Source organism: Dendrobates tinctorius, unplaced genomic scaffold (assembly GCF_039654945.1).
Source record: "Dendrobates tinctorius isolate UK_male_01 unplaced genomic scaffold, ASM3965494v1 ptg000171l, whole genome shotgun sequence".
NCBI lineage: Eukaryota > Metazoa > Chordata > Amphibia > Anura > Dendrobatidae > Dendrobates > Dendrobates tinctorius.
In genome coordinates this window covers 11,834,592-11,859,234 of record NW_027361838.1, presented here as the reverse complement: position 1 = coordinate 11,859,234, position 24,643 = coordinate 11,834,592, and the positions used below count along the sequence as shown (strand labels likewise).

The 24,643-nt window shown below is 47.7% G+C and overlaps 1 protein-coding gene across 6 annotated transcripts in view; it reads left to right on the top strand.

The window, feature by feature from the left end:
• Positions 1–12,469: 12,469 nt before the first annotated feature.
• The window catches only part of METTL4 (methyltransferase 4, N6-adenosine), a 232,261-nt gene continuing 220,087 nt past the window's right edge, over positions 12,470–24,643 (top strand). For 4 of the 6 annotated variants that reach the window (XM_073550878.1, XM_073550882.1, XM_073550883.1 and 1 more), the window contains exon 1: positions 12,472–13,613. In XM_073550878.1, coding sequence (XP_073406979.1) covers positions 13,359–13,613 — 255 coding nt within the window. In that variant the 5' untranslated portion in view covers positions 12,472–13,358. Of the gene's footprint in view, positions 13,614–24,643 lie in introns of all 6 variants that reach the window. The other 2 variants (XM_073550879.1, XM_073550881.1) reach the window with 2 other exon arrangements.

Genomic DNA, 24,643 nt, shown 5'->3' with positions numbered 1-24,643 from the left:
CATGCCTGGGTTTCAAAGGATTTTGTGCCACCTTCACCTTATGACACATAGGTTGCCAGCAAAATGGCTCGCTTTGTCCTCCTCTTCCTCCAACTTCTCCAATTCCTCCATTTGCAGCTGCTGAACGTCCAGCCTACCCTCAACATATGCCAGTTTTTCCACCTCCCTAATTGGGCTGTACCCCCCCACAACTTTAGCCAAATAACACCCAGTTTTCAATGCGTTACTATTATTATAAAGTAAATTAAGGTTGACAAGATTAAGTAATAAGAATTGATGTTGTTGCCATTGAAATGGGCACTGTAGGTGTGTTTAATGTCCTCCACTCACTGCCGACTTTTATTCCCCATTGACTTGCATTGGGGTCGGGTTTCGGTCGGAACTCCGACTTTTGCCTATAGTAGGCCAATTTCATTCGACTCGACTTTTGGTAAAGTCGGGTGGTCCAAAATGCGACTCGACCCTCCCGGAGGCAAAGTCGCTCATCTCTAGTTAGGACTGGGTTGAGGTTGGGATTATGGTTAGGCTTGTGGTCAGTGTTAGGGTTGGAATTAGTGTTGGGGTTAGGGTTGAGTTAGAATTGAGGGGTTTCCACTATTTAGGCACATCAGGGGGTCTCCAAACACGACATGGCGCCACCATTGATTCCAGCCAACTTTGTGTTCAAAAAGTCAAACGGTGCTCCCTCCCCTCTGAGCCCCGGCGTGTGCCCAAACAGTGGTTCCCCCCCACATATGGGGTACCAGCATACTCAGGACAAACTGGACAACAACTTTTGTGGTCTAATTTCTCCTGTTACCCTTGTGAAAATAAAAAATTGCGGGCTAAAAAATCATTTTTTGAGGAAAAAAATGATTTTTTATTTTCACGGCTCTGCGTTATAAGCTTCTGTGAAGCACTTGGGGGTTCAAAGTGCACACCACACATCTAGATAAGTTCCATGGGGGGGGTCTAGTTTCCAAAATGGGGTCACTTGTGTGGGGTTTCTACTGTTTAGGCACATCAATGGCTCTGCAAACATAACATGACGCCTGTAGACCATTCCATCAAGTCAGCATTTCAAAACGTAACTACTTCCCTTCCGAGCCCTGACGTGTGCCCAAACAATGGTTCCCCCCACATACAGGGTACCAGCATACTCAGGAAAAACTGGAAAACTACTTTTGGGGTCCAATTTATCCTGATACCCTTGTGAAAATGAAAAAATTGTGGGCTAAACAAATCATTTTTTGAGGAAAAAAAATGATTTTTTATTTTCATGGCTCTGCATTATAAGCTTCTGTGAAGCACCAGGGGGTTCAAAGTGCTCACTATGCATCTAGATAAGTTCCTTAGGGGGTCTAGTTTCCAAAATTGGGTCATTTGTAGGGGAGCTCCAAAGTTTAGGCACACAGGGGCTCTCCAAACACGACATGGTGTCCGCTAACGATTGGAGCTAATTTTCCATTCAAAAAGTCAAATGGCGCTCCTTCGTTTCTGAGCCCTACTGTGCACCCAAACAGTGGTTCCCCCCACATATAGGGTACCAGCGTACTCAGGACAAGCTGGACAGCAACTTTTGGGGTTCAATTTCTCCTGTTACCCTTGGGAAAATAAAAAATAGCGGGCTAAAAAATCATTTTTGAGGAAAAAAATTATATTTTATTTTCACGGTTCTGCGCTTATAAACTTCTGTGAAGCACTTGGGGGTTCAAAGTGCTAACTACACATCTAGATATGCTCCTTGGGGGGTCTAGTTTCCAAAATGGAGTCACTTGTGGGGGGATTTTCCTGTTTAGGCACATCAGGGGCTCTGCAAACGCAACATGATGCCCGCAGAACATTCCATCAAAGTCTGTATTCCAAAATGGTGCTCCTTCACTTCCGAGCTCTCCCATGTGACCAAACAATGGTCCCCCCCACATATGGGGTATCGGTGTACTAAGGACAAATTGCACAACAACTTTTGTGGCCCAATTTCTCCTGTTAGCGTTGTGAAAATAAAAAATAGTGGGCTAAAAAAATCATTTTTGAGAAAAAAAAATGATTTTTTACTTTCACTGCTCTGCGTTATAAACTTCTGTGAAGCACTTGGGGTTTCAAAGTACTCACCGCACATCTAGGTAAGTTCCTTAAGGGGTCTAATTTAGAAAATGGTGTCACTTGTGGTTTTTTTTTACTGTTTAGGCACACAGGGGCTCTCCAAACGCAACATGGTGTCCGCTAACAATTGGAGCTAATTTTCCATTCAAAAAGTCAAATGGTGCTCCTTCCCTTCCAGGCCCTGCCGTGCGCTCAAACAGTGGCTTATGACCACATATGAGGTATCGGTGTACTCAGGAGAAATTGCCCAACAAATTTTAGGATCCATTTTATCCTGTTGCCCATGTGAAAATTAAAAATTGAGGCTAAAAGAAAATTTTTGTGACAAAAAAAGTACTTTTTTTTACGGATCAATTTGTTAAGCACCTGGGGGTTCAAAGTGATCACTATGCATCTAGATAAGTTCCTTGGGGGGTCTAGTTTCCAAAATGGTGTCACTTGTGGGGGAGCTCCAATGTTTAGGCACACAGGGGCTCTCCAAACACAACATGGCAACCACTAAATATTCCAGCATATTTTCCATTCAAAAAGTCAAATGGCGCTCCTTCCCTTCTGAGCCCGGCCGTGCGCCCAAACAGTGGTTTATGACCACATATGAGGCATCGGTGTACTCAGGAGAAATTGCCCTACAAATTTTATGATCCAATTTATCCTGTTGCCCATGTGAAAATGAAAAAATTGATGCTAAAAGAAAATTTTTGTTGGAAAAATTAAACTGTCCATTTTTTCCTTCCACGTTGCTTTAGTTCCTGTGAAGCACCTGAAGGGTTAATAAACTTCTTGAATATGGTTTTGAGTAGCTTGAGGGGTGCAATTTTTATAATGGTTTCACTTTTGGATATTTTCTGCCATATAGACCCCTCAAAGTGACTTCAAATGTGAGGTGGTCCCTGAAAAATAAAAAAAAATAGTTTTGTAAATTTTGTTGTAAAAATGAGAAATCGCTGGTCAACTTTTAACCCTTATAACTTCCTAACAAAATAAAATTTTGTTTCAAAAATTGTGCTGATGTAAAGTAGACATGTGAGAAATGTTATTTATTAACTATTTTGTGTCACATAACTCTCTGGTTTAACAGAATAAAATTCAAAATTTGAAAATTGCGAAATTTTCAAAATTTTCACCAAATTTCCTTTTCTTTCACAAATAAACGCAAAAATTATCGACCTAAATTTACCACTAACATGAAGCCCAATATGTCACGAAAAAACTCTCAGAATCGCTAGGATCCGTTGACGTGTTCCTGAGTTATTACCACATAAAGGGACACTGGTCAGAATTGCAAAAAAATGGCCAGGTCATTAAGGTCAAAATAGGCTTGGTCATGAAGGGGTGAATTTTTAAGTTCTGATTTAATTAAAAGTTAATTTTTAATAGTATCCTCTAGGCTGTGTGTGAAAACATTGTTTTTAGTCTATAAAGGTAGCAAAGAAAAAAAACAAAAACAAACAAACAAACTATAAATCTGGTATTGCTGTAATTGTACTAACCCAAAGAGAAAATCAGTCTTATCACTTTTACCGATATAAATATCAAAAACTGAAAAATATATACAGAGGCGCAAGTCGTTAAATACCACTACCAGCAGCAGCAAATATGGACAAAACCACCTGATTTGTCCTATAATAAAAATCAATAACAGATATTGGCTACTTGCGCTAGCTGGGTGAGTACAATAAACAGATGCACATAAATTTGAGTATATATAATAAAAGCGCCCTCCCCTTGTTCCAAGCAAGATGATACCTTCCCACAGTAATTAAAAAATGGCACTAGAATAAAACACAATACGGACAGAGCGGTACCTTTGTTCACGTAGAATGCAAGAGGATTAAGAAGAGTCCTAGCTCCAGAGTGTCCTAGCAGCGGTAGTTCGAACAGTGGACCCCACAGTCCAGATCCACAAGGCAGCAGTTCAAACAGTTCTTCCGAAACGTGTAAGACAGTATTGTGGTCTAGTCCGCGCTCAGTAGCCAGTCACGTGGTTCTCCACGTGACCGTGACGTCACGCAAGGTCCTGCGGGGATCGCTGTACCTTGCTGGCTTTGAAACTACACGCGTTGTGCTTCTGCCGCCTTTAGCGGCTGCCACGCTTGTAGGGGGACGTCTGTCACCGGCCGGGACAGCGTCCGATACTCACGGTTGCACCCATACTCTAAAAGGACTTGTGAGTCGGCATTTGAATTCAGTCCGGCCCGTTTGAACTGCTGCCTAGAAACGAGGAACCGCGTCTTGTGGATCTGGACTGTGGGCTCCACTGTTCGAACTACCGCTGCTAGGACACTCTGGAGCTAGGACTCTTCTTAATCCTCTTGCATTCTACGTGAACGAAGGTACCACTCTGTCCGTATTGTGTTTTATTCTAGTGCCATTTTTTAATTACTGTGGGAAGGTATCATCTTGCTTGGAACAAGGGGAGGGCGCTTTTATTATATATACTCAAATTTATGTGCATCTGTTTATTGTACTCACCCAGCTAGCGCAAGTAGCCAATATCTGTTATAAATATCAAAAACTAACTGTCACATCCAAGCATAAACATTGTGTGAACAGGTGCTTAACCTAGAGTCACCAACTCATATACATGCAAGCAAAAAAGGAAGCACACTGTAGCGCCATAACATGCAAACATGAAAAATGAATTGCATTACTGCATTAGAAATATGAAAAATTGAGAAAGTTTAGTGCATAAAATGGCCAAGTTAGGCTGGTTTCACATTAGCGCTTTTTAAGCGCACGCACGGCCGGGGGTAGCTCCGCCCCCGAGCCGGCTCTCTGCCCGGCGTGCCCGCCCCTTGCTTGTAGCGCTGCCTCCTAGCGCACAGCGGCGCCTGCGATCGGCGCACCCTATCTTTAGCATAGGGTGCGCAGATCGTGCGCAGGCCTTGCGCTAGTTGCGCTTTGACCTGCGCTGCGCACTTTTGACGGTGCGCCGTGCGCGCCAAAATCCGAAAAGTTCGATTTTGGCGCGCACGGCGCACCGTCAAAAGTGCGCAGCGCAGGTCAAAGCGCAACTAGCGCAAGGCCTGCGCACGATCTGCGCACCCTATGCTAAAGATAGGGTGCGCCGATCGCAGGCGCCGCTGTGCGCTAGGAGGCGGCGCTACAAGCAAGGGGCGGGCACGCCGGGCAGAGAGCCGGCTCGGGGGCGGAGCTACCCCCGGCCGTGCGTGCGCTTAAAAAGCGCTAATGTGAAACCAGCCTTATGTGTACCTGGAAGCCACGTTAAGGCATTTCTTGTTTTCCAGGTCCCTGCCTATGCCAATCCTCACTAAGACTGAAGTCTCCATCTGAATGGGATTGGCATAGGCATAGGCACTCATTTATGAGACAGATTGAGTCACTTTGGACTCCGTCTGTTCTCTGTTTCGGTGGTGTCCCATCATTTTAGGCAACTTTTTAGGGAACACGTGCGGAAAACCAGCGTACTGTGAACAATTAAAAAGTTGATACAACTGAAACAGATGGCAAACGGAGTCTAAGGGTATGTGCACACATTGCAGATTCTGCTGTGGATTTTTCTGATCGGATTTGGCTTAATCCGCAGGTAAAATGACCTGTGTTTTACCAGCGGATTTAGTGCGGATTAGCCTGCGGTTTTCCCCTGTGTTTTGACACCTGCCGATTCCTATAATGGAGCAGGTGTAAAATGCTGCGGAATCCGCACAAAGAATCGACATGCTGCGGAAATGAACCCGCAGTGTATGGGCGCACATAGAAATCATGGGGCCCCATAGCAAAACTCTGAATGCGCCCCCCCCAAAAAAAAAAAAAAAGAAAAGAAAAATCAACAGGTGCTCTTAACTCCAGGCATGCATGTTATAGGTCAAACATCCAGCCACAGCAGCATACAGGATATCAGGAGCGCTATCCACAGAAGCACAGAGGATGTCAGGAGAGCCAGCCACAGCAGCACAGAGGATGTCAGGAGAGCCAGCCACAGCAGCACAGAGGATGTCAGGAGAGCCAGCCACAGCAGCACAGAGGATGTCAGGAGAGCCAGCCACAGCAGCACAGAGGATGTCAGGAGAGTCAGCCACAGCAGCACAGAGGATGTCAGGAGAGTCAGCCACAGCAGCACAGAGGATGTCAGGAGAGTCAGCCACAAAAGCACAGAGGATGTCAGAAGAGCCAGCCACAGCAGCACAGAGGATGTCAGGATAACCAGCCACAGCAGCATACAGGATATCAGGAGAGCTATCCACAGGAGCACAGAGGATGTCAGGAGAGCCAGCCACAGCAGCACAGAGGATGTCAGGAGAGCTAGCTACAGCAGAACAGAGGATGTCAGAAGAGCCAGCCACAGCAGCACAGAGGATGTCAGGATAACCAGCCAGAGCAGCACAGAGGATGTCAGGAGAGCCAGCCACAGCAGCACAGAGGATGTCAGGAGAGCCAGCCACAGCAGCACAGAGGATGTCAGGAGAGTCAGCCACAGCAGCACAGAGGATGTCAGGAGAGACAGCCACAGCAGCACAGAGGATGTCAGGAGTCAGCCACAAAAGCACAGAGGATGTCAGAAGAGCCAGCCACAGCAGCACAGAGGATGTCAGGATAACCAGCCACAGCAGCATACAGGATATCAGGAGAGCTATCCACAGGAGCACAGAGGATGTCAGGAGAGCCAGCCACAGCAGCACAGATGATGTCAGGAGAGCTAGCTACAGCAGAACAAAAGATGTCAGGAGAGTCAGCCACAAAAGCACAGAGGATGTCAGGAGAGTCAGCCACAGCAGCACAGAGGATCTCAGGAGAGACAACCACAACAGCACAGAGGATGTCAGAAGAGCCAGCCACAGCAGCACAGAGGATGTCAGGATAACCAGGCACAGCAGCACATAGGATGTCAGGAGAGCCAGCCACAGCAGCACAGAGGATCTCAGGAGAGCCAGCCACAGCAGCACGGAGGATCTCAGGAGAGCCAGCCACAGCAGAGCAAAGGATGTCAGGAGAACCAGGCACAGCAGCACTGAGGATGTCAGGAGAGCCAGCCACAGCAGCATACAGGATATCAGGAGAGCTATCCACAGCAGCTCAGAGGATGTCAGGAGAGCTAGCCACAGCAGCACAGATGACGTCAAGAGAGGCCCAGCCACAGCACCACAGAGGATATCAGGAGAGCTAGCCACAGCAGAATAAAGGGTGTCAGGAGAGCTAGCCACAGAAGCACAGAGGATGTCTTGAGAACCTGCCACAGCAGAATGGAGGATGTCAGGAAAGCCAGCTACAAAGGCACAGAGGATGTCAAGAGAGCCAGCCACAGCAGCATACAGGATATCAGGAGAGCTATCCACAGCAGTACAGAGGATGTCAGAAGAGCTAGCCACAGCAGAACAAAGGATGTCAGGAGAGCCAGTCACAGCAGAATGGAGGATGTCAGAAGAGCCAGCCACAGAAGCACAAAGGATGTCAGGAGAACCAGGCACAGCAGCACAGAAGATGTCAGGAGAGTCGGCCACAGCGGAATACAGGATATCAGGAGAGCCATCCACAGCAGCACAGAGGATGTCAGGAGAGCCTGCCACAGCAGCACAAAGGATTTCAGGAGAGGCCCGGCCACAGAAGCACAGAGGATGTCTTGAGCGCCTGCCATAGCAGAACAGAGGATGTCAGGAAAGCCAGCCACAAAAGCACAGAAAATGTCAGGAGAGCTAGCCACAGCAAAACAAAGGATATTAGGAGAGCCGGACACAAAAGCACAGAGGATGTCAGGAGAGCCATGTGTACATACAAATCCCCTTAAAACACGGTTTAATGATAATATTAAAAAACACCTTCCCAGTGCCATTATTATTGTGGTATCAGGCATGAAGCAGCAACAGTATCTTTGGAAGTATCATACCTCCTGATGAACCGCCACGGCGGGGAAACGCGTTGAGGGTTCCCCATAAGACATGATAAGTGACCTTTTATTATCTGGTGAATGTATCTGATTGTGCTCATCTCTCCAAGTGAGAATAGCTGCTGATTTGGCCTTATTGAGGTTATTTTATTATATAGGTCACATGATATCATGATATGGTTGAAATGTTTTTTATCGTTGTTCTCTTTATTTTTTGTCTGGTCTGCATGAGTCCTAGGGCATTCTGATTATTTCATTTCTGCACTATCTGAAAATTGTTTTCCCCTTTGTGATACTAGGGATCACTAGGGAAGCGAGGGATAGTCCTCGTTGAGTGGGGGCGCCAATATCGTACTATTAGGGTGCCAACCTCCACGGCTAGGAAGGTATCAGCTAGGCCTTAGTGTAGGGCCATGCAGCACCTTAGACTAGGTCTTCTTCATTTTTGATATATTTCATCTTTCACTGGGAAGGTGTTTTTTAATATTATCATTAAACCGTGTTTTAAGGGGATTTGTATGTACACATAGTTTTTTTCAAATTTCCATGAATTAGTTATATGATTTCTTGATGTCAGGAGAGCCAGCCACAGCAGCACAAGGGATGCCAGTAGAGGCACCCCCGGCAGCACAGAGTATGTCAGGAGAGGCCCAGCCACAGAAGCACAGAGGAATCCACACACACACACACACACACACACACACCTGCAGTGCATGCAGGGCCCCCTCCACCCTCCACAGTGCGTGCAGCTGGGCCCCCCTCCCTAAGGTGCAAAGTGCCAGGCTGCCAGCACAGTGAGGGGACACATTTAACAAAAAATCCACCCCCAGCTGGGCTCACCGTCTTGTGTGTGTCCACCCTCTCCCTGAGAGAGAGGATCATGAATGTTTTCTGCTTTCTGCAATGCACATGTGCTGCTCTCTTGCTGCCAGGAGGCGTTCTTATGCAAATCCAGCCACAGACTTCAGCCAACTGCTGACTAGGAAACAAGGAAAGGAGAGCTTCAAGGGGGTATACAGCGGCCGTCGCTTACATTTAATTAAAGGAGATAGTACTGTGTCAGCACAGCACAGCTGCCAAACCGCAGCGGCCGTCAAGGGCCCCCTCACCTGTCCGGGCCCCATAGCAGCACGTGGTCTGCTACTATTGACGGTACACCACTGCCGCAGCGCTAATGCTGCAGATTTTTACGCAGCCTGTGCACAGTGTTTTTCAATTTACATAGGCTAGAATAGTACTGTACACCACAACAGTATCTGCTGCGGATCCGGAGGGTCAAATCTGCTGTGGATTCGCAACAGAATCTGCAACGTGTGCACATACCCTAAAGCATCTCCATCTGCCACATTATAGTGACTGGTCCTGTTGGGGGTTCCATCTGAATGGCATTTTTGTGGGAACAACATGGAAACCCCGACTTAAGTGTGTAGTACAAGTGCCGACTGGGGGGGGGCCCTTTTGGCTGCGAGACAGACTGAAGACAGACGCAGAAACACGTTCAATCAGGTCCACTTTATTGGGTGTCTTCTTTGACAACCACAGCAATACGACAGCTTCTGCACCTTGGCCCGGGTAGCTGTCACCTCCTCCTACTCCCACGGCCACAGCGCTTACCCCGGTCGAGTCCGCCCGCTGCGACTCTTACTACCCCTTCGGTGTCCAGCTGTCCGGTACCCCAGGCGTCCTTTAGTCTACAGCTGTCCTGTCACTCCCCGACTGTCTCTCTTCTCTGTCATTTCCTGAGCTCTTCCTTCCTCTGTCTTCTCCTGAGCTCTTCTCTCCTCTGCCTCCTCTTGGGTTCTCTGTAACCCTGGGACTCTCCTTCCTTTTATATCCTTCCTCTGGAAACCCCCTGCTCAGTCCCTGTAACTCCACCCACCATGACTATGTTTCCTAGCTTCAGCTGCTGTTAGGTCCTTTCTCTCACTGTCCTTTGTCTCCATCTAGTGGGCAAAACCCAGTACTACACCGTCTCTCACTATTTCCTGCTGTTTTCCCCACATCTTAATATAATTTACAATAAAGCATTGTACACGGCATATTTTACATTCTCCTTCTTCATCAGACAGGTCCACATATCAGTCCACCCTCCTACAAGTGCTCAACGTAGAACACAAGAATGTAATCGCAGCTTTATGCTGGAATTGATCAAAAATTATTAAGTACCCTAAAATGGTACTAATAAAAACCCTAACTTTAACCCGCACAAAACCAGCCCCCACTCAGGTCTGTCATCTGTCTCTGGAAATATAGGGGGTTCTCATGTTACTGGTAGAACAAAGACTCTTGAAAAGCGACACGACTCCTGCCCCTCAAATAAAATCCAGTGATAGCTGCACTCCCAAATTTAAATGCACCCCTCCTTCTGGGCCCCACTGTGCCTAAACCACAATAAGTGGCATTATTATAGCGGGGAGAGACCAATTAACAATGTACAGGGCACGGGGTCTCCAGAAGCTCCGGGCGTTATACAATGCATGGGCACTAAGCTGGCATAGGGGCAATGCTCTAGAAGAAAAGCCTGGGATGGATGTCACAAAATGGTCTCTGCAGATGGAGCTGAATTCATTGAGGTAACATTTCGACACTAGGGTCACTGCTGAGGTTTCCTGCTGTTCTGCCACTTTGTGAAACTATTTCAATTTAACACTTTTCTAGGGCTCCAAAAGTCAAATCGCGCTCTTTCCATATCAGCCCCGACGTGATCAGACAGTAGTTTCTGGCAACATATGTGGGATCACTGTGCTCAGAAGAAATTGTGCAATAAATCATGGGGTACAGTTTCCCCTATTAACCCTTGTGTGACAAATTTGCAAGAAATTTTTAAAAAAGTACCACTAAGGCTAGTTTCACATTAGCGTTTACGGCCACAGCGCCGGGTTGCGCATGGCAGCCGCTAAGCCCCGCCCCTGCCACGCCTCCACCTACGGCGCATGGCGCTGCATGCGTCCCCTATCTTTAGCACTGGGGACGCAGGCCGAGCGCAGGTATGTGTTTGGCGGCGCATGCGTCCTTTTGACGGTGCGCCGAACGCAATCTGTAGTAATTTGGTGTGCTCGGCGCACCGTCAAAAGGACGCATGCACCGCCAAACGCATACCTGCGCTCGGCCTGCGTCCCCAGTGCTAAAGATAGGGGATGCAGGAAGCATGCAGCGTCATGCGCCCATAGGCGGAGCTACCAGAGAGAGAAAGAGAGCGAGAGAGAAAGAGAGAACGAGAGAGAAAGAAAGAAAGAGAGAGAGAAAGAGAGAGAGAGAAAGAGAGAGAGAGAAAGAGAGAGAGAGAAAGAGCGAGAAAGAGAAAGAGAGAGAGAGAAAGAGAGAGAACCCAGAAAGAAAGAGAGAGAAAGAGAGAGAGAGAAAGAAAGAGAGAGAGAAAGAGAGTGAAAGAGAGAGAGAGAAAGGGAGACAGAGAAAGAGAGTGAAAGAGAGAGAGAGAGAAAGAGAGAGGCTAGTTTCTCATTAGCGTTTATGGCCGCAGCGTCGGGCTGCGCACGGCCGCCGCTAAGCCCCGCCCCTGCCACGCCTCTGCCTACGGGTGCATGACACTGCATGCGTCCCCTATCTTTAGCACTGGGGACGCAGGCCGAGCGCAGGTATGCGTTTGGCGGCGCATGCGTCCTTTTGACGGTGCGCCGAATGCAACCTGTAGCAATTTGGCGTGTCTGGCGCACCGTCAAAAGGACGCATGCACCGCCAAGCGCATACCTGCACTCGGCCTGCATCCCCAGTGCTAAAGATAGGGGAAAGAGAGAGAGAAAGAGAGAGAGAAAGAGAGAGAGAGAAAGAGAGAGAGAGAGAAAGAGAGAGAAAGAGAAAGAGAGAGAGAAAGAGAGAGAGAGAAAGAGAGAGAGAGAAAGAGAGAGAGAGAAAGAGAGAGAAAGAGAGAGAAAGAGAAAGAGAGAGAGAGAGAGAAAGAGAAAGAGAGAGAGAGAAAGAGAGAGAGAAAGAGAGAGAGAAAGAGAGAGGGAGAGAGAGAGAGAAAGAGAAAGAGAGAGAGAGAGAGAAAGAGAAAGAGAGAGAGAGAAAGAGAGAGAGAGAAAGAGAGAGAGAAAGAGAAAGAGAGGGAGAGAGAGAGAGAGAGAAAGAGAGAGAGAGAGAATTTTCTTCCAGCAGACAGAAAAGATTCAGGGATAAAATGGGAAAATGCGGATCCGCAGGGCAAAAAAACGTTACAGGCTCCGTTCGATCTCAGTGGACTGCAAAAATTTGGCGGATCCGCAAAAAAATGGATCCAACGGATGGCCATCCGTCAAGATCCGCCGGTAATGCATCTCAATGGGGAAAAAACGGATCCGCCAAGCAAAAATGGTGGATCCGTTTTTTTTTGCAAAACGGCGGATTTTGACTGATGGTGACAGAAGTGTGAAACAGGCCTTAGTGGCGGCTGTAAACGCTAATGTGAAACTAGCCTTGTGATATTTGCATCTGGGCAAGTTATGGGAACACTGCCCCATGAGCACTGCAGTAACGTGTGTTCCCTCGCTATATGCATTGGCATCTGAACCTCTGGATAAGAGGGAGTTAATGAGGTGGGACATCAGGCTGGAGTGATCATCACACAGGGTGGAGAGGTCTGCCCCGTCACTGTGCACTGAGGGCCGGAGCCAGGAGACGTCACTTCCTGCAGTTGTCAGACATGTGCTGCGCTGGTGGGAGACAGCACTGAGGAGGAGCCGCTGTAAGAAGCCGCCAGCACAGGCTGATGAATTGTCTGTCACTGCAGTGGAAAGTGCCCGGATGAGTGGCGGGAGGAACCTGGCTTTGTTCTGTGTAGATAGATATGTGGGTGTGCGGTGATTCCGGGTGCCCTGATCTGCCATACAGACTGGTGAGAGCTGGTGGATCAGTGGTCAGCATCCGTCTCTGCCATACAGGCTAGTGGCAGATGGTGGATCAGTGGTCAGCAGTGTAAACGAAGACTTGGCAGCATTATTTAGGACTTGGCAGATGGGCACTACTCCTCATTAGGGTTAGGGTGCTCTGTGGAAAGGCGATGGGTTGTCTGATGTGGTAAAACAAGCTCGCCCTATGTAGCGGTGTAGAGAGGCATTACCTGTCTGAGCTGCGGATTGAGGTGTCCTTCACACACTGGGGGAATGCTGATAATTTCGTGTCACTAGGTCCCCACTATTTTGCTGGCCCTCCATTGGAAGGATGTGTCTGTGATACATTGGACAGTTCCTCTTTCCCTGTTTGGTTTTGCTCCTTTTTGTGTCATTGGACCATTTTTTAAAATCCTTTGTTTTAGTGAGTCGGATTTTGCTGTGCTCCTTTCTGATTTTTCTTGAGACCTCCCATAAAATATTTCTAGTTGTGTGTGAAGCCCAGCTTAGCTTAGTGAGACGTGTGGTGTCAGTAACCCTATTGTAGTAGTGAGCGGGCATCGTTCCATGAAGGAAGTAGCCACCTAGTGGCGTTGTTACTAACGAACATGGCGGTGGTGGCGGACAGCGCCTCAGGCTGGCTGCTGGACACGTTAGCGCTTGTGAACGAGTGGTACCAGGTCAGAGGAGACCTGAGCGTTACGTCTGTAAACAAGGCACCCGACTCAAAATCGTCTTACAGGGTACGAGATGATCTCTTCCGGCTCCATAAACCTCACATCACTCTGAAACCTCACCCAGAATCCTGTGTCTCAGAAAGTGGAGCAAACAGCGCCCCCAACCAGGGCCCAGGTGTCAGGAAGGTACTGTCACTGATCACTTACTGCTGGGGAACACTGGCGACATCACCTATGTGTAGTCCAGCAAACACTTACCTCACGTGCACACAGTCAGTATTTGGTCAGTATTTTACCTCAGTATGTGTAAGCCAAAACCAGGAGAGGAACAATCAGAGAAAAAGTCTAATAGAAACACGTCACCACCTCTGGATTTATCACCCACTCCTGGTTTTGACTTACAATTACTGAGGTAAAATACTGACCAAATCCTGAGCGTGACCTTATAATCCGTGTGATGGAGTCTGTTACTGGAGACTCCTGATTATTGGATGGGTGTGATTGCATTAGGCTGGGGCTTGACAACGTGTGGTACAATATGATTATTAATGTGGTCACGTTCTAATTGTGACATTTCTATAAAGTCCAACAACTTTCCCTCATAGACTTCAAGTGCGAGAGACTTGCATGCACTAAAACATCATGATCTCCTATGGAGAAGTTGGCTTTCTTTCCAAAAAAAAGTGGGGTCTTCACACACTGTATAAACACTTCAGAAAAATTACGTAAATAGCATAATGTTGCAGAGACTCACGTTTGCTCTATTTGTTGATGGGGTAGTCTAGGCTTATGATTTTATCAGATCTGTGGGGGTATGACACCAGGCACACCAACCTATCAGCTGTTGTTGTCAGTGGCCAGATGTAACCGGTGAAAGAGATGGAACAGCACAACCGTAACCTGTGTAGTGGCTGTGACGAGACTTGCTGCTCAAATCCTATTAAAAAGAATAGAAGCTGAGCCGTCGCTCTAGTCAACAGTCATTACTGTTGTCGGGATCCCTCAGAGTACCTCTTTCACCTGAAGGACCGATGTTCTTGGGTGTGAGACACCATATGTCTCTAATTGATTGCTCCGTCGAGAAGAATAACACAGACTTACGCTGTATTGTACAACTCGGGAAGCCTGCTGAGACGCCTCTGGCTTATCAGTTAGGTTTCCATTCTTTATAGCAAAGAAGTTAAACATTTACAGACATGCGTAGTATAAAACAATTTCACAACTGGTTTCAACAAGACAGAGGAAGCCAGGTAGGCTGAAAAACAGGAATTCATCTGTTATCTGGTTTTAGTTCTCAAGGGAACAGGTAAGATGAGTCTAAACAAGAAAATACAACATAGACAGAACTCAATTTAACTCCTTCAGTTCCTATCACTGTGTACAGAGCTGTGCTGGTCCACCTCGTCCACTGTTAACATCAGTTTTCTGGTTTGAGTGCTTGGATCATTGGATCTGTTGTGTGTTGGACCCTAATCAATCTGACATTAATGAGCCGTTCTTTTTTTTTTTTTTTTTTTTTTTTTAAAGGATCGCTCATCAGTATCATAAGCGTGGATATTCCCCTTTACTTTACCCCTGAGGGCTTATGCAGACATCCTTGATAATGATAAGCGAGTATACTCTGAGTATTTGGGTGTGCTCGGAGATTTAGTTTTCATAGTCTCATCTGCATGATTTGCGATTAGTAGACAGCCTGAATACATGTGTGGAATGCCTGTTTGTTAGGGAATTCCCTCATGTATTCCGCCTGTCTACAAGTAGCTAATCATGCAGATGAGACGACGAAAACTAAATCTCCGAGCACGCCAAAATACTGAGAGACCACCCGAGCAACGAGTATACTCGCTCATCACTAGTCCTTGAATCTTGGTTCGATCTCGGACCACAATGCAGAGATCGGCCGCGGGTCTCCCCACATGAGTGTGACAGCATCATCAAAGTACATAAAGCTGTCATGCTCCGGTTGGGACCCCCTCTGCCAGTCCGTTCATTAAGGGTCCTTGCTTGGACTGAATGTGTCCTAAGGCCAGTTTTGCACGAGCGTATTTCACAGTCTGTATATGATCCACAATGCTCGGGCTGGCAGAGTATGCCTGACCTGAACTCAGCCTCATATGTCTTTGACTGTAAGGTTGGATCGGGAGACCTGCGGTCAGTCTGCTATTGCTGTACGTCACCTGACCGTCAAATACATCAGTGTAACTCGGACTAAGGGCTCATAATCACTTGCAGTTCTCGTGTGAGTCTCTCGCACTCGGACCGGAGCGTGCGGCGGCATAGAAATACATGTAGTCGCATGCTCCGGTCCCAGTGCCGGGTTTTCATGCGATAGACTCGCATAAGAATCGCAAGTGATTATGAGCCCTAAAGCGGAAAATCTCATTAAGGCTGTGTGCACACGCTGCGGTTTTTGCTGCGGATCCGCAGCAGTTCTGCAGACAGTGTACAGTAGCATGTAAATCTATGGGATTTACAATCTGCTGTGCACATGCTGCGGATTTTTAACTGCGGAAAAGCTGCGGTTTTGAAAACACAAAAAGAAATGACATGTCACTACTTTTCTGTGGATTCTGCTGCGGTTTACCATCTCCTCCACTGTAGAGGCGATAAACCACAGGGAAAACCGCAGCGTGTGCACTAGGGTGACCGCAAAAAAATCGATGTCGGAATTTGTCCGTCTGGACCCCACAAAACGATTCCCCTTTCCAGATATTGAGAGAGCCAAAATTTGAGCTCGATCAAACGACGTTAACCCGTGTTGTCACATTCTTTATAGTCTAACAGACTATGCAAAATACCGAAATCTTAAAATACCTCAATTTGGATTTTTTCAAACTTTGAGCGACGAGCGGCACGGGTTAACGTCGTTTGATCGAGCTCAAATTTTGGCTCTCTCAATATCTGGAAAGGGGAATCGTTTTGTGGGGTCCAGACGAACAAGATTCTGACATTTTTTTCCCCCCCCCATATGAGATCCGGTCACCCTAGTGTACACATAGCCTAACTTCTCTGTGACCAACTTCTTTTCTGAACTTTACCTTTCCGACCAGTGGATGTGGCTTGGCGAAGGGGTGTAGCCAACCACATAGTAAAAAAATCTACTTTTTCCGTTAACAAGACATCAGCTGGGGACAGTTCATTGCCCCTAGAAACAAGGAAAGGATTTCTGCATGTATACCATCTGATTACCTTTTTTACTGGGCTAAGCGCTGGCACCAAGCAACGTTTTTACTAAAACTAAGGCCTCATTCATACATCAGTGACTTTTCTCCTACGCAAAAAAGATGTCTGACTCATCAGTTTTTGGTCCTTGTGTCGGCATATACCATCAGTATTTCTTTAGCGATTTTCTTGTATCACTAAATAATTTACAATGTTAATTATGGCACTGTGATGATCCATCATAAAATAACGTACAGGTCTCCATGATTCTTTTGCGGACACACTGTCCATAAAAACCACGAACATGTGAACAGCTCCATAAATTATAATGGATTCTATCAATGAAAATCATGACTGTTACACATACGTGACTCATGTCGTGAATGTCTGAGGCCTAAGGCTGTACGGAGACTAAAGCACCATTTGGTGGCTTCACGTTCCATCCTCGCTCTGTAACCAATTGCTCTAAAATCTAAACTGATAAAAGTTCAGAGCTGAATTCTGATTAATTCACTCTGCACACGCTGCGGATCCGCAGACAGTGTACAGTGCAATGTTAGCCAATGTGTTTTCAAAACCACAGTGCACATGCTGCAGTTTTTTTCTGCGTGGATTTGCTGCGGTTTTAAATCCGCAGCATGTCAATTCTTTCTGCGGATTCCACAGCGGTTTGCCACCTGTTCCATTGTCCAGGTGTCAATCCGCAGGGGATAACTGCAGGCATATCCGCAGATAAACTGCAGGTCACTTTACCTGCGGTTTTACCTGCAAATTCACGCAGAAAAATCCACAGGTGAATCCGCAGCGTGTGCACATACCCTTAGACCATGTTCACAAGAGAAGGTTGTGCTGTGGGTTTTTTTCTTCCCGATATTCCAAAATTGCCATAAGATCGTTCCATTTAGGGCAATGTTAGTCTATGGGCCGAGACTGTCCAAGGAAAAAATATATCTCTGTATGCCCGAGCTTGATGACATCTGAGTGCAGTCTGATTTCCACCGACTGACAGAATGGAGACGAGAGAGGGAACAAAAAATCTCCAGCTTCTCATCCGAAAGAATCGAATCGCACTCTGATCAGAATTTAATCAGTGTGATTAGTGTTGAGCGATACCATCCGATACCCTAAAATATCGGATCGGATGGTATCGGCCCATTCAAGTCTATGGGACTTCCGGTATCGGAATAAGAAAAACCCTTTTCTGTCCTTGTACAGCCTCTCGGGGGGGCGGTCTGCGGCGGACTGCCCGGGGGTCTGCGGCGGACTGCCCGGGGGTCTGTGCAGGATCGTCCGATGGGACTACAAACCACGGGCGATGCCTGCTACCATGACGGTGATTGACACATTAGCCAATGATGGGACAGTACTAGTCCCATCATCCGGCTAATGTGTTGAATGTACAAAAAAAAAAAAAATACATGCTACATACATGCATACTGCATATATACCACATATATACTACATGCATGCAACATATATACCACATATACCAGGGGGCTGTGCCGACTGTCCGGGGGTCTGTACCGGCCTGCCGGGGGGCTGTGCCGGCCTGCCGGTGGTCTATGCCGACTGTCCGGGGGTCTCAGCGGCCTGCCGGGGGGCTGTGCCGGCCTGCCGGTTGTCTGAGCGGCCTGCCGGGGGTCTGTACCGGCCTGCCGGGGGTCTGTGCAGGCTGCGGGGGTCTGTACCGACTGTCCGGGGGTCTCAGCGGCCTGCCGGGGGGTTGTGCCGGCCAGCCGGTTGTCTGTACCGGCCTGCCGGGGGTCTGTACCGGCCTGCCGGGGGTCTGTGCAGGCTCCGGTGGTCTGTGCCGACTGTCTGGGGGTCTGTACTGGTCTGCCGGGGGGCTGTGCTGGCATGCCGGGGAGCTGTGCCGACTGTCCGGGGGTCTGTGCAGGCTGCGGGGGTCTGTGCAGGCATCGTCCGATGGGACTACAAGTCCCATCGGGCGATGCCTGCTACCATGACGGTGATTGACACATTAGCCAATGATGGGACAGTAGTAGTCCCATCATCCGGCCTATGTGTTGAATGTAAGAAAAAAAAATGCATACTACATACATGCTACATACATACTACATACATGCAACATATATACTACATGCATGCAACATACATACATACTGCATATATACTACATGCATGCAACATACATACATACTGCATATATATACTACATGCATACTAAATACATACTGCATATATACTACATGCATGCAACATGCATACTGCATATATACTACATGCATGCAACATGCATACTGCATATATACTACATGCATGCAACATGCATACTGCATATATACTACATGCATGCAACATGCATACTGCATATATACCACATATATACTACATGCATGCAACATGCATACTACATATATACCACATATATCGGGGGTCTGTGCCGACTGTCCGGGGGGATGTGCTGACTGTCCGGGGGGATGTGCCGGCCTGCTGGTGGTCTGTACCGACTGTCAGAGGGTCAGTGCAGGCGGCGGGGGTCTATACAGGCCTGGCGGGGGGCTGTGCAGGCCTGCACCGACTGTCCGGTGGTCTGTACCGACTGTCCGGGGGTCTGAGCGGACTGCCGGTGGTCTGTGCCGGCCTGCCGGTGGTCTGTGCAGGCTGCGGGGGTCTGTGCCGGCCTGCCGGTGGTCTGTGCAGGCTGCGGGGGTCTGTACCGGCCTGCCGGGGGTCTGTGCCGGCCTGTCCGGGGGTCTGTGCCGGCCTGTCCGGGGGTCTGTGCCGGCCTGTCCGGGGGTCTGTGCAGGCATCGTCCGATGGGACTACAAGTCCCATCGGGCGATGCCTGCTACCATGACGGTGATTGACACATTAGCCAATGATGGGACAGTAGTAGTCCCATCATCCGGCCTATGTGTTGAATGTAAGAAAAAAAAAAATACATACTACATGCTACATACATACTACATACATGCAACATATATACTACATGCATGCAAAATACATACTGCATATATACCACATGCATACTACATATATACCACATATATACTACATGCATGCAACATGCATACTACATATGTACCACATATATACTACATGCATGCAACATGCATACTACATATATACCACATATATACTACATGCATGCAATATGCAAACTACATATATACCACATATACCGGGGGTCTGTGCCGACTGCCCGGGGGGCTGTGCCGGCCTGCCGGTGGTCTGTACCGATGCCTGCTACCATGACGGTGATTGACACATTAGCCAATGATGGGACAGTAGTAGTCCCGTCATCCGGCCTATGTGTTGAATGTAAAAAAAAAAAAAAAAAAATACATACTACATGCATGCAACATACATACTACATATATACCACATGCATGCAACATGCATACTACATATATACCACATATATACTTCATGCATGCAACATACATATATGCTACATATATACTACATGCAAAATACATACTACATATATACTACGTGCATGCAACATACATACTACATATATACCACATGCATGCAACGTTCAAACTACATATATACCACATAAATACTACATGCTTACTACATATATACCACATGCATGCAACATACATATACTACATGCATGCAACATGCATACCACATATATACTACATGCATACTACATATATACTACATGCATGCAACATACATACTACATATATACCACATGCATACTATATATATACCACATATACTGCATGCATGCAACATACATATATACTACATATATACCACATATATACTACATGCATGCAACATATATATAATACATATATACTACATGCAACATACATACTACATACATACTACATATATACCACATGCATGCAACATGCATACTACATATATACTACATGCATGCAACATACATATATACTACATGCATGCCACATACATACTACATATATACCACATGCATACTACATATATACTACATGCATGCAACATACATATATACTACATACAATACATTCATACAATACATACATATAGACATACAGTACATATAACATAGAGTACATACTCACCATCACTTGTCACTTTGATCCCCGAAGCCTTTGTCATCTGTGGAATAAATATTAAAATAACAAAGCACCAATATACTCACCCTGATCCGCAGAAATCCACAGGTGTCCCACGACGATCTTGCGTGGAGAACAGCAGTATCAGATGATGCTACCGTTCTCCACGAGCTCCAGGAAACCAGTGTCGGGAGGTAGGTATCCTTCCGCCCTGTGTTCCTCCGCCACTGTAAAGAAGAAAAAAAAAAAAAAAAAGTCCCTAGTCTCATTTTATGGCATTGCTGTGTGAGAAATTTCCCACGCAGCTTTTGCCATAAAGTGAGACTAGGGACTTTTTTTTTTTTCTTTACAGTGGCGGAGGAATACAGGGCGGAAGGATACCTACCTCCCGACACTGGTTTCCTGGAGCCCGTAGAGAACGGTAGCATCAGCTGATGCTGCTGTTCTCCACGCAAGATCGTCGTGGGACACCCGTGGACTTATGCGGATCAGGGGTGAGTATATTGGTGCTTTGTTTTAATATTCCATAGATGACAATGGCTTCGGGGATCAAAGTGACAAGTGATGGTGAGTATGTACTCTGTTATATGTACTGTATGTCTATATGTATGTATTGTATGAATGTATTGTATGTAGTATATATGTATGTTGCATGTGGTATATATGTAGTATGTATGTATGTTGCATGCATGTAGTATATATGTAGTATGCATGTTGCATGCATGTGGTATATATGTAGTATGTATGTTGCATGTAGTACTCTATATGTATTATATATGTATGTTGCATGCATGTAGTATATATGTTGTATGCATGTGGTATATATGTAGTAGGTATGTATGTTGCATGCAGTATATATGTAGTAGGTATGTTGCATGCATGCAGTATGTATGTAGTATGTATGTTGCATGTAGTATATACCGTATGTATGTTGCATGCATGTAGTATATATGTGGTATATATGTAGTATGTATGTTGCATGTAGTATGTATGTAGTATGTATGTAGCATGTAGTATGTATTTTTCTTTCTTTTTTTTTACGTTCAACACATAGGCCGGATGATGGGACTACTACTGTCCCATCATTGGCTAATGTGTCAATCACCGTCATGGTAGCAGGCATCGCCCGATGGGACTTGTAGTCCCATCGGACGATCCTGCACAGACCCCCGCAGCCTGCTCAGACCCCCGGACAGTCGGTATAGACCACTGGCAGGCCGGCACAGACCCCCGCACAGTCGGCACAGCCCCCCGGCAGGCCGGTACAGACCCCCGGCAGTTTGCTCAGACCCCCGGACAGTCGGTACAGACCACCGGCAGGCCGGCACAGCCCCCCGGCAGGTCGGTACAGACCCCCGCAGCCTGCACAGCCCCCCGGACAGTCGGTACAGCCCCCCGGCAGGCCAGCACAGCCCCCCGGCAGACCGGTACAGACCCCCGGCAGTTTGCTCAGACCCCCGGACAGTCGGTACAGACCCCCGGCAGGCCGGCACAGCCCCCCGGCAGGCCGGTACAGACCCCCGGACAGTCGGCACAGCCCCCCGCAGCCCCCCGGTATATGTGGTATATATGTAGTATGCATGTTGCATGCATGTAGTATATATGTTGCATGTATGTAGTATATATGTGGTATATATGCAGTATGTATGTTGCATGCATGTAGTATATACACTCACTGGCCACTTTATTAGGTACACCTGTCCAACTGTGTGTTAAGACTTAATTTCTAATCAGCCAATCACATGGCGGCAACTCAGTGCATTTAGGCATGTAGACATGGTCAAGACAATCTCCTGCAGTTCAAACCGAGCATCAGTATGGGGAAGAAAGGTGATTTGAGTGCCTTTGAACGTGGCATGATTGTTGGTGCCAGAAGGGCTGGTCTGAGTATTTCAGAAACTGCTGATCTACTGGGATTTTCACGCACAACCATCTCTAGGGTTTACAGAGAATGGTCCGAAAAAGAAAAAAAATCCAGTGAGCGGCAGTTCTGTGGCCGGAAATGCCTTGTTGATGCCAGAGGTCAGAGGAGAATGGGCATACTGGTTCGAGCTGATAGAAAGGCAACAGTGACTCAAATTGCCACCCGTTACAACCAAGGTAGGCAGAAGAGCATCTCTGAACGCACAGTGCGTCGAACTTTGAGGCAGATGGGCTACAGCAGCAGAAGACCACACTGGGTACCACTCCTCTCAGCTAAGAACAGGAAACTGAGGCTACAATTTGCACAAGCTCATCGAAATTGGACAGTAGAAGATTGGAAAAACGTTGCCTGGTCTGATGAGTCTCGATTTCTGCTGCGACATTCGGATGGTAGGGTCAGAATTTGGCGTAAACAACATGAAAGCATGGATCCATCCAGCCTTGTATCAACGGTTCAGGCTGGTGGTGGTGGTGTCATGGTGTGGGGAATTTTTTCTTGGCACTCTTTGGGCCCCTTGGTACCAATTGAGCATCGTTGCAACGCCACAGCCTACCTGAGTATTGTTGCTGACCATGTCCATCCCTTTATGACCACAATGTACCCAACATCTGATGGCTACTTTCAGCAGGATAATGCGCCATGTCATAAAGCTCGAATCATCTCAGATTGGTTTCTTGAACATGACAATGAGTTCACTGTACTCAAATGGCCTCCTCAGTCACCAGATCTCAATCCAATAGAGCATCTTTGGGATGTGGTGGAACGGGAGATTCGCATCAGGGATGTGCAGCCGACAAATCTGCGCCAACTGTGTGATGCCATCATGTCAATATGGTCCAAAATCTCTGAGGAATGCTTCCAGCACCTTGTTGAATCTCTGCCACGAAGAATTGAGGCAGTTCTGAAGGCAAAAGGGGGTCCAACCCGTTACTAGCATGGTGTACCTAATAAAGTGGCCAGTGAGTGTATGTAGCATGTATGTAGCATGTATTTTTTTTTTTTCTTACATTCAACACATAGGCCGGATGATGGGACTACTACTGTCCCATCATTGGCTAATGTGTCAATCACCGTCATGGTAGCAGGCATCGCCCGATGGGACTTGTAGTCCCATCGGACGAGGCCGGCACAGCCCCCCGGCAGGCCGGCACAGCCCCCCGGGCAGTCGGCACAGACCCCCGGTATATGTGGTATATATGTAGTATGCATGTTGCATGCATGCAGTATATATGTGGTATATATGTAGTATGCATGTTGCATGCATGTAGTATATATGCAGTATGTATGTTGCATGTATGTAGCATGTAGTATGTATTTTTTTTTTTTTTTTTTACATTCAACACATAGGCCGGATGATGGGACTACTACTGTCCCATCATTGGCTAATGTGTCAATCACCGTCATGGTAGCAGGCATTGCCCGATGGGACTTGTAGTCCCATCGGACGATGCCTGCACAGACCCCCGCAGCCTGCACAGACCCCCGGACAGTCAGCACAGACCCCCGGCAGGCCGCTCAGACCCCCGGACAGTCTGTACAGACCACCGGCAGGCCGGCACAGCCCCCTGGAAGGCCGGTACAGATCCCTGGGCAGTCGGCACAGACCCCCGGGAGGCTGGTACAGACCCCCGGGAGGCTGGTACAGACCCCCGGGAGGCTGGTACAGACCCCCGGGAGGCTGGTACAGACCCCCGGGAGGCTGGTACAGACCCCCGGCAGTCCGCACAGACCCCCGGGAGGCTGGTACAGACCCCCGGCAGTCCGCACAGACCCCCGGGAGGCTGGTACAGACCCCCGGCAGTCCGCACAGACCCCCGGCAGTCCGCACAGACCCCCGGCAGTCCGCACAGACCCCCGGCAGTCCGCACAGACCCCCGGCAGTCCGCACAGACCCCCAGCAGTCCGCACAGACCCCCGGCAGTCCGCACAGACCCCCGGCAGTCCGCACAGACCCCCGGCAGTCCGCACAGACCCCCGGCAGTCGGCACAGAACCCCGGGCAGTCGGCATAAACCCCCCCCCCGGAAGGCCCGAACTGACGGCGCATCATGATGCGCACAGACCGCGCATCATGATGACGTCATTTCGGCAGCCAATCGGAGCCAC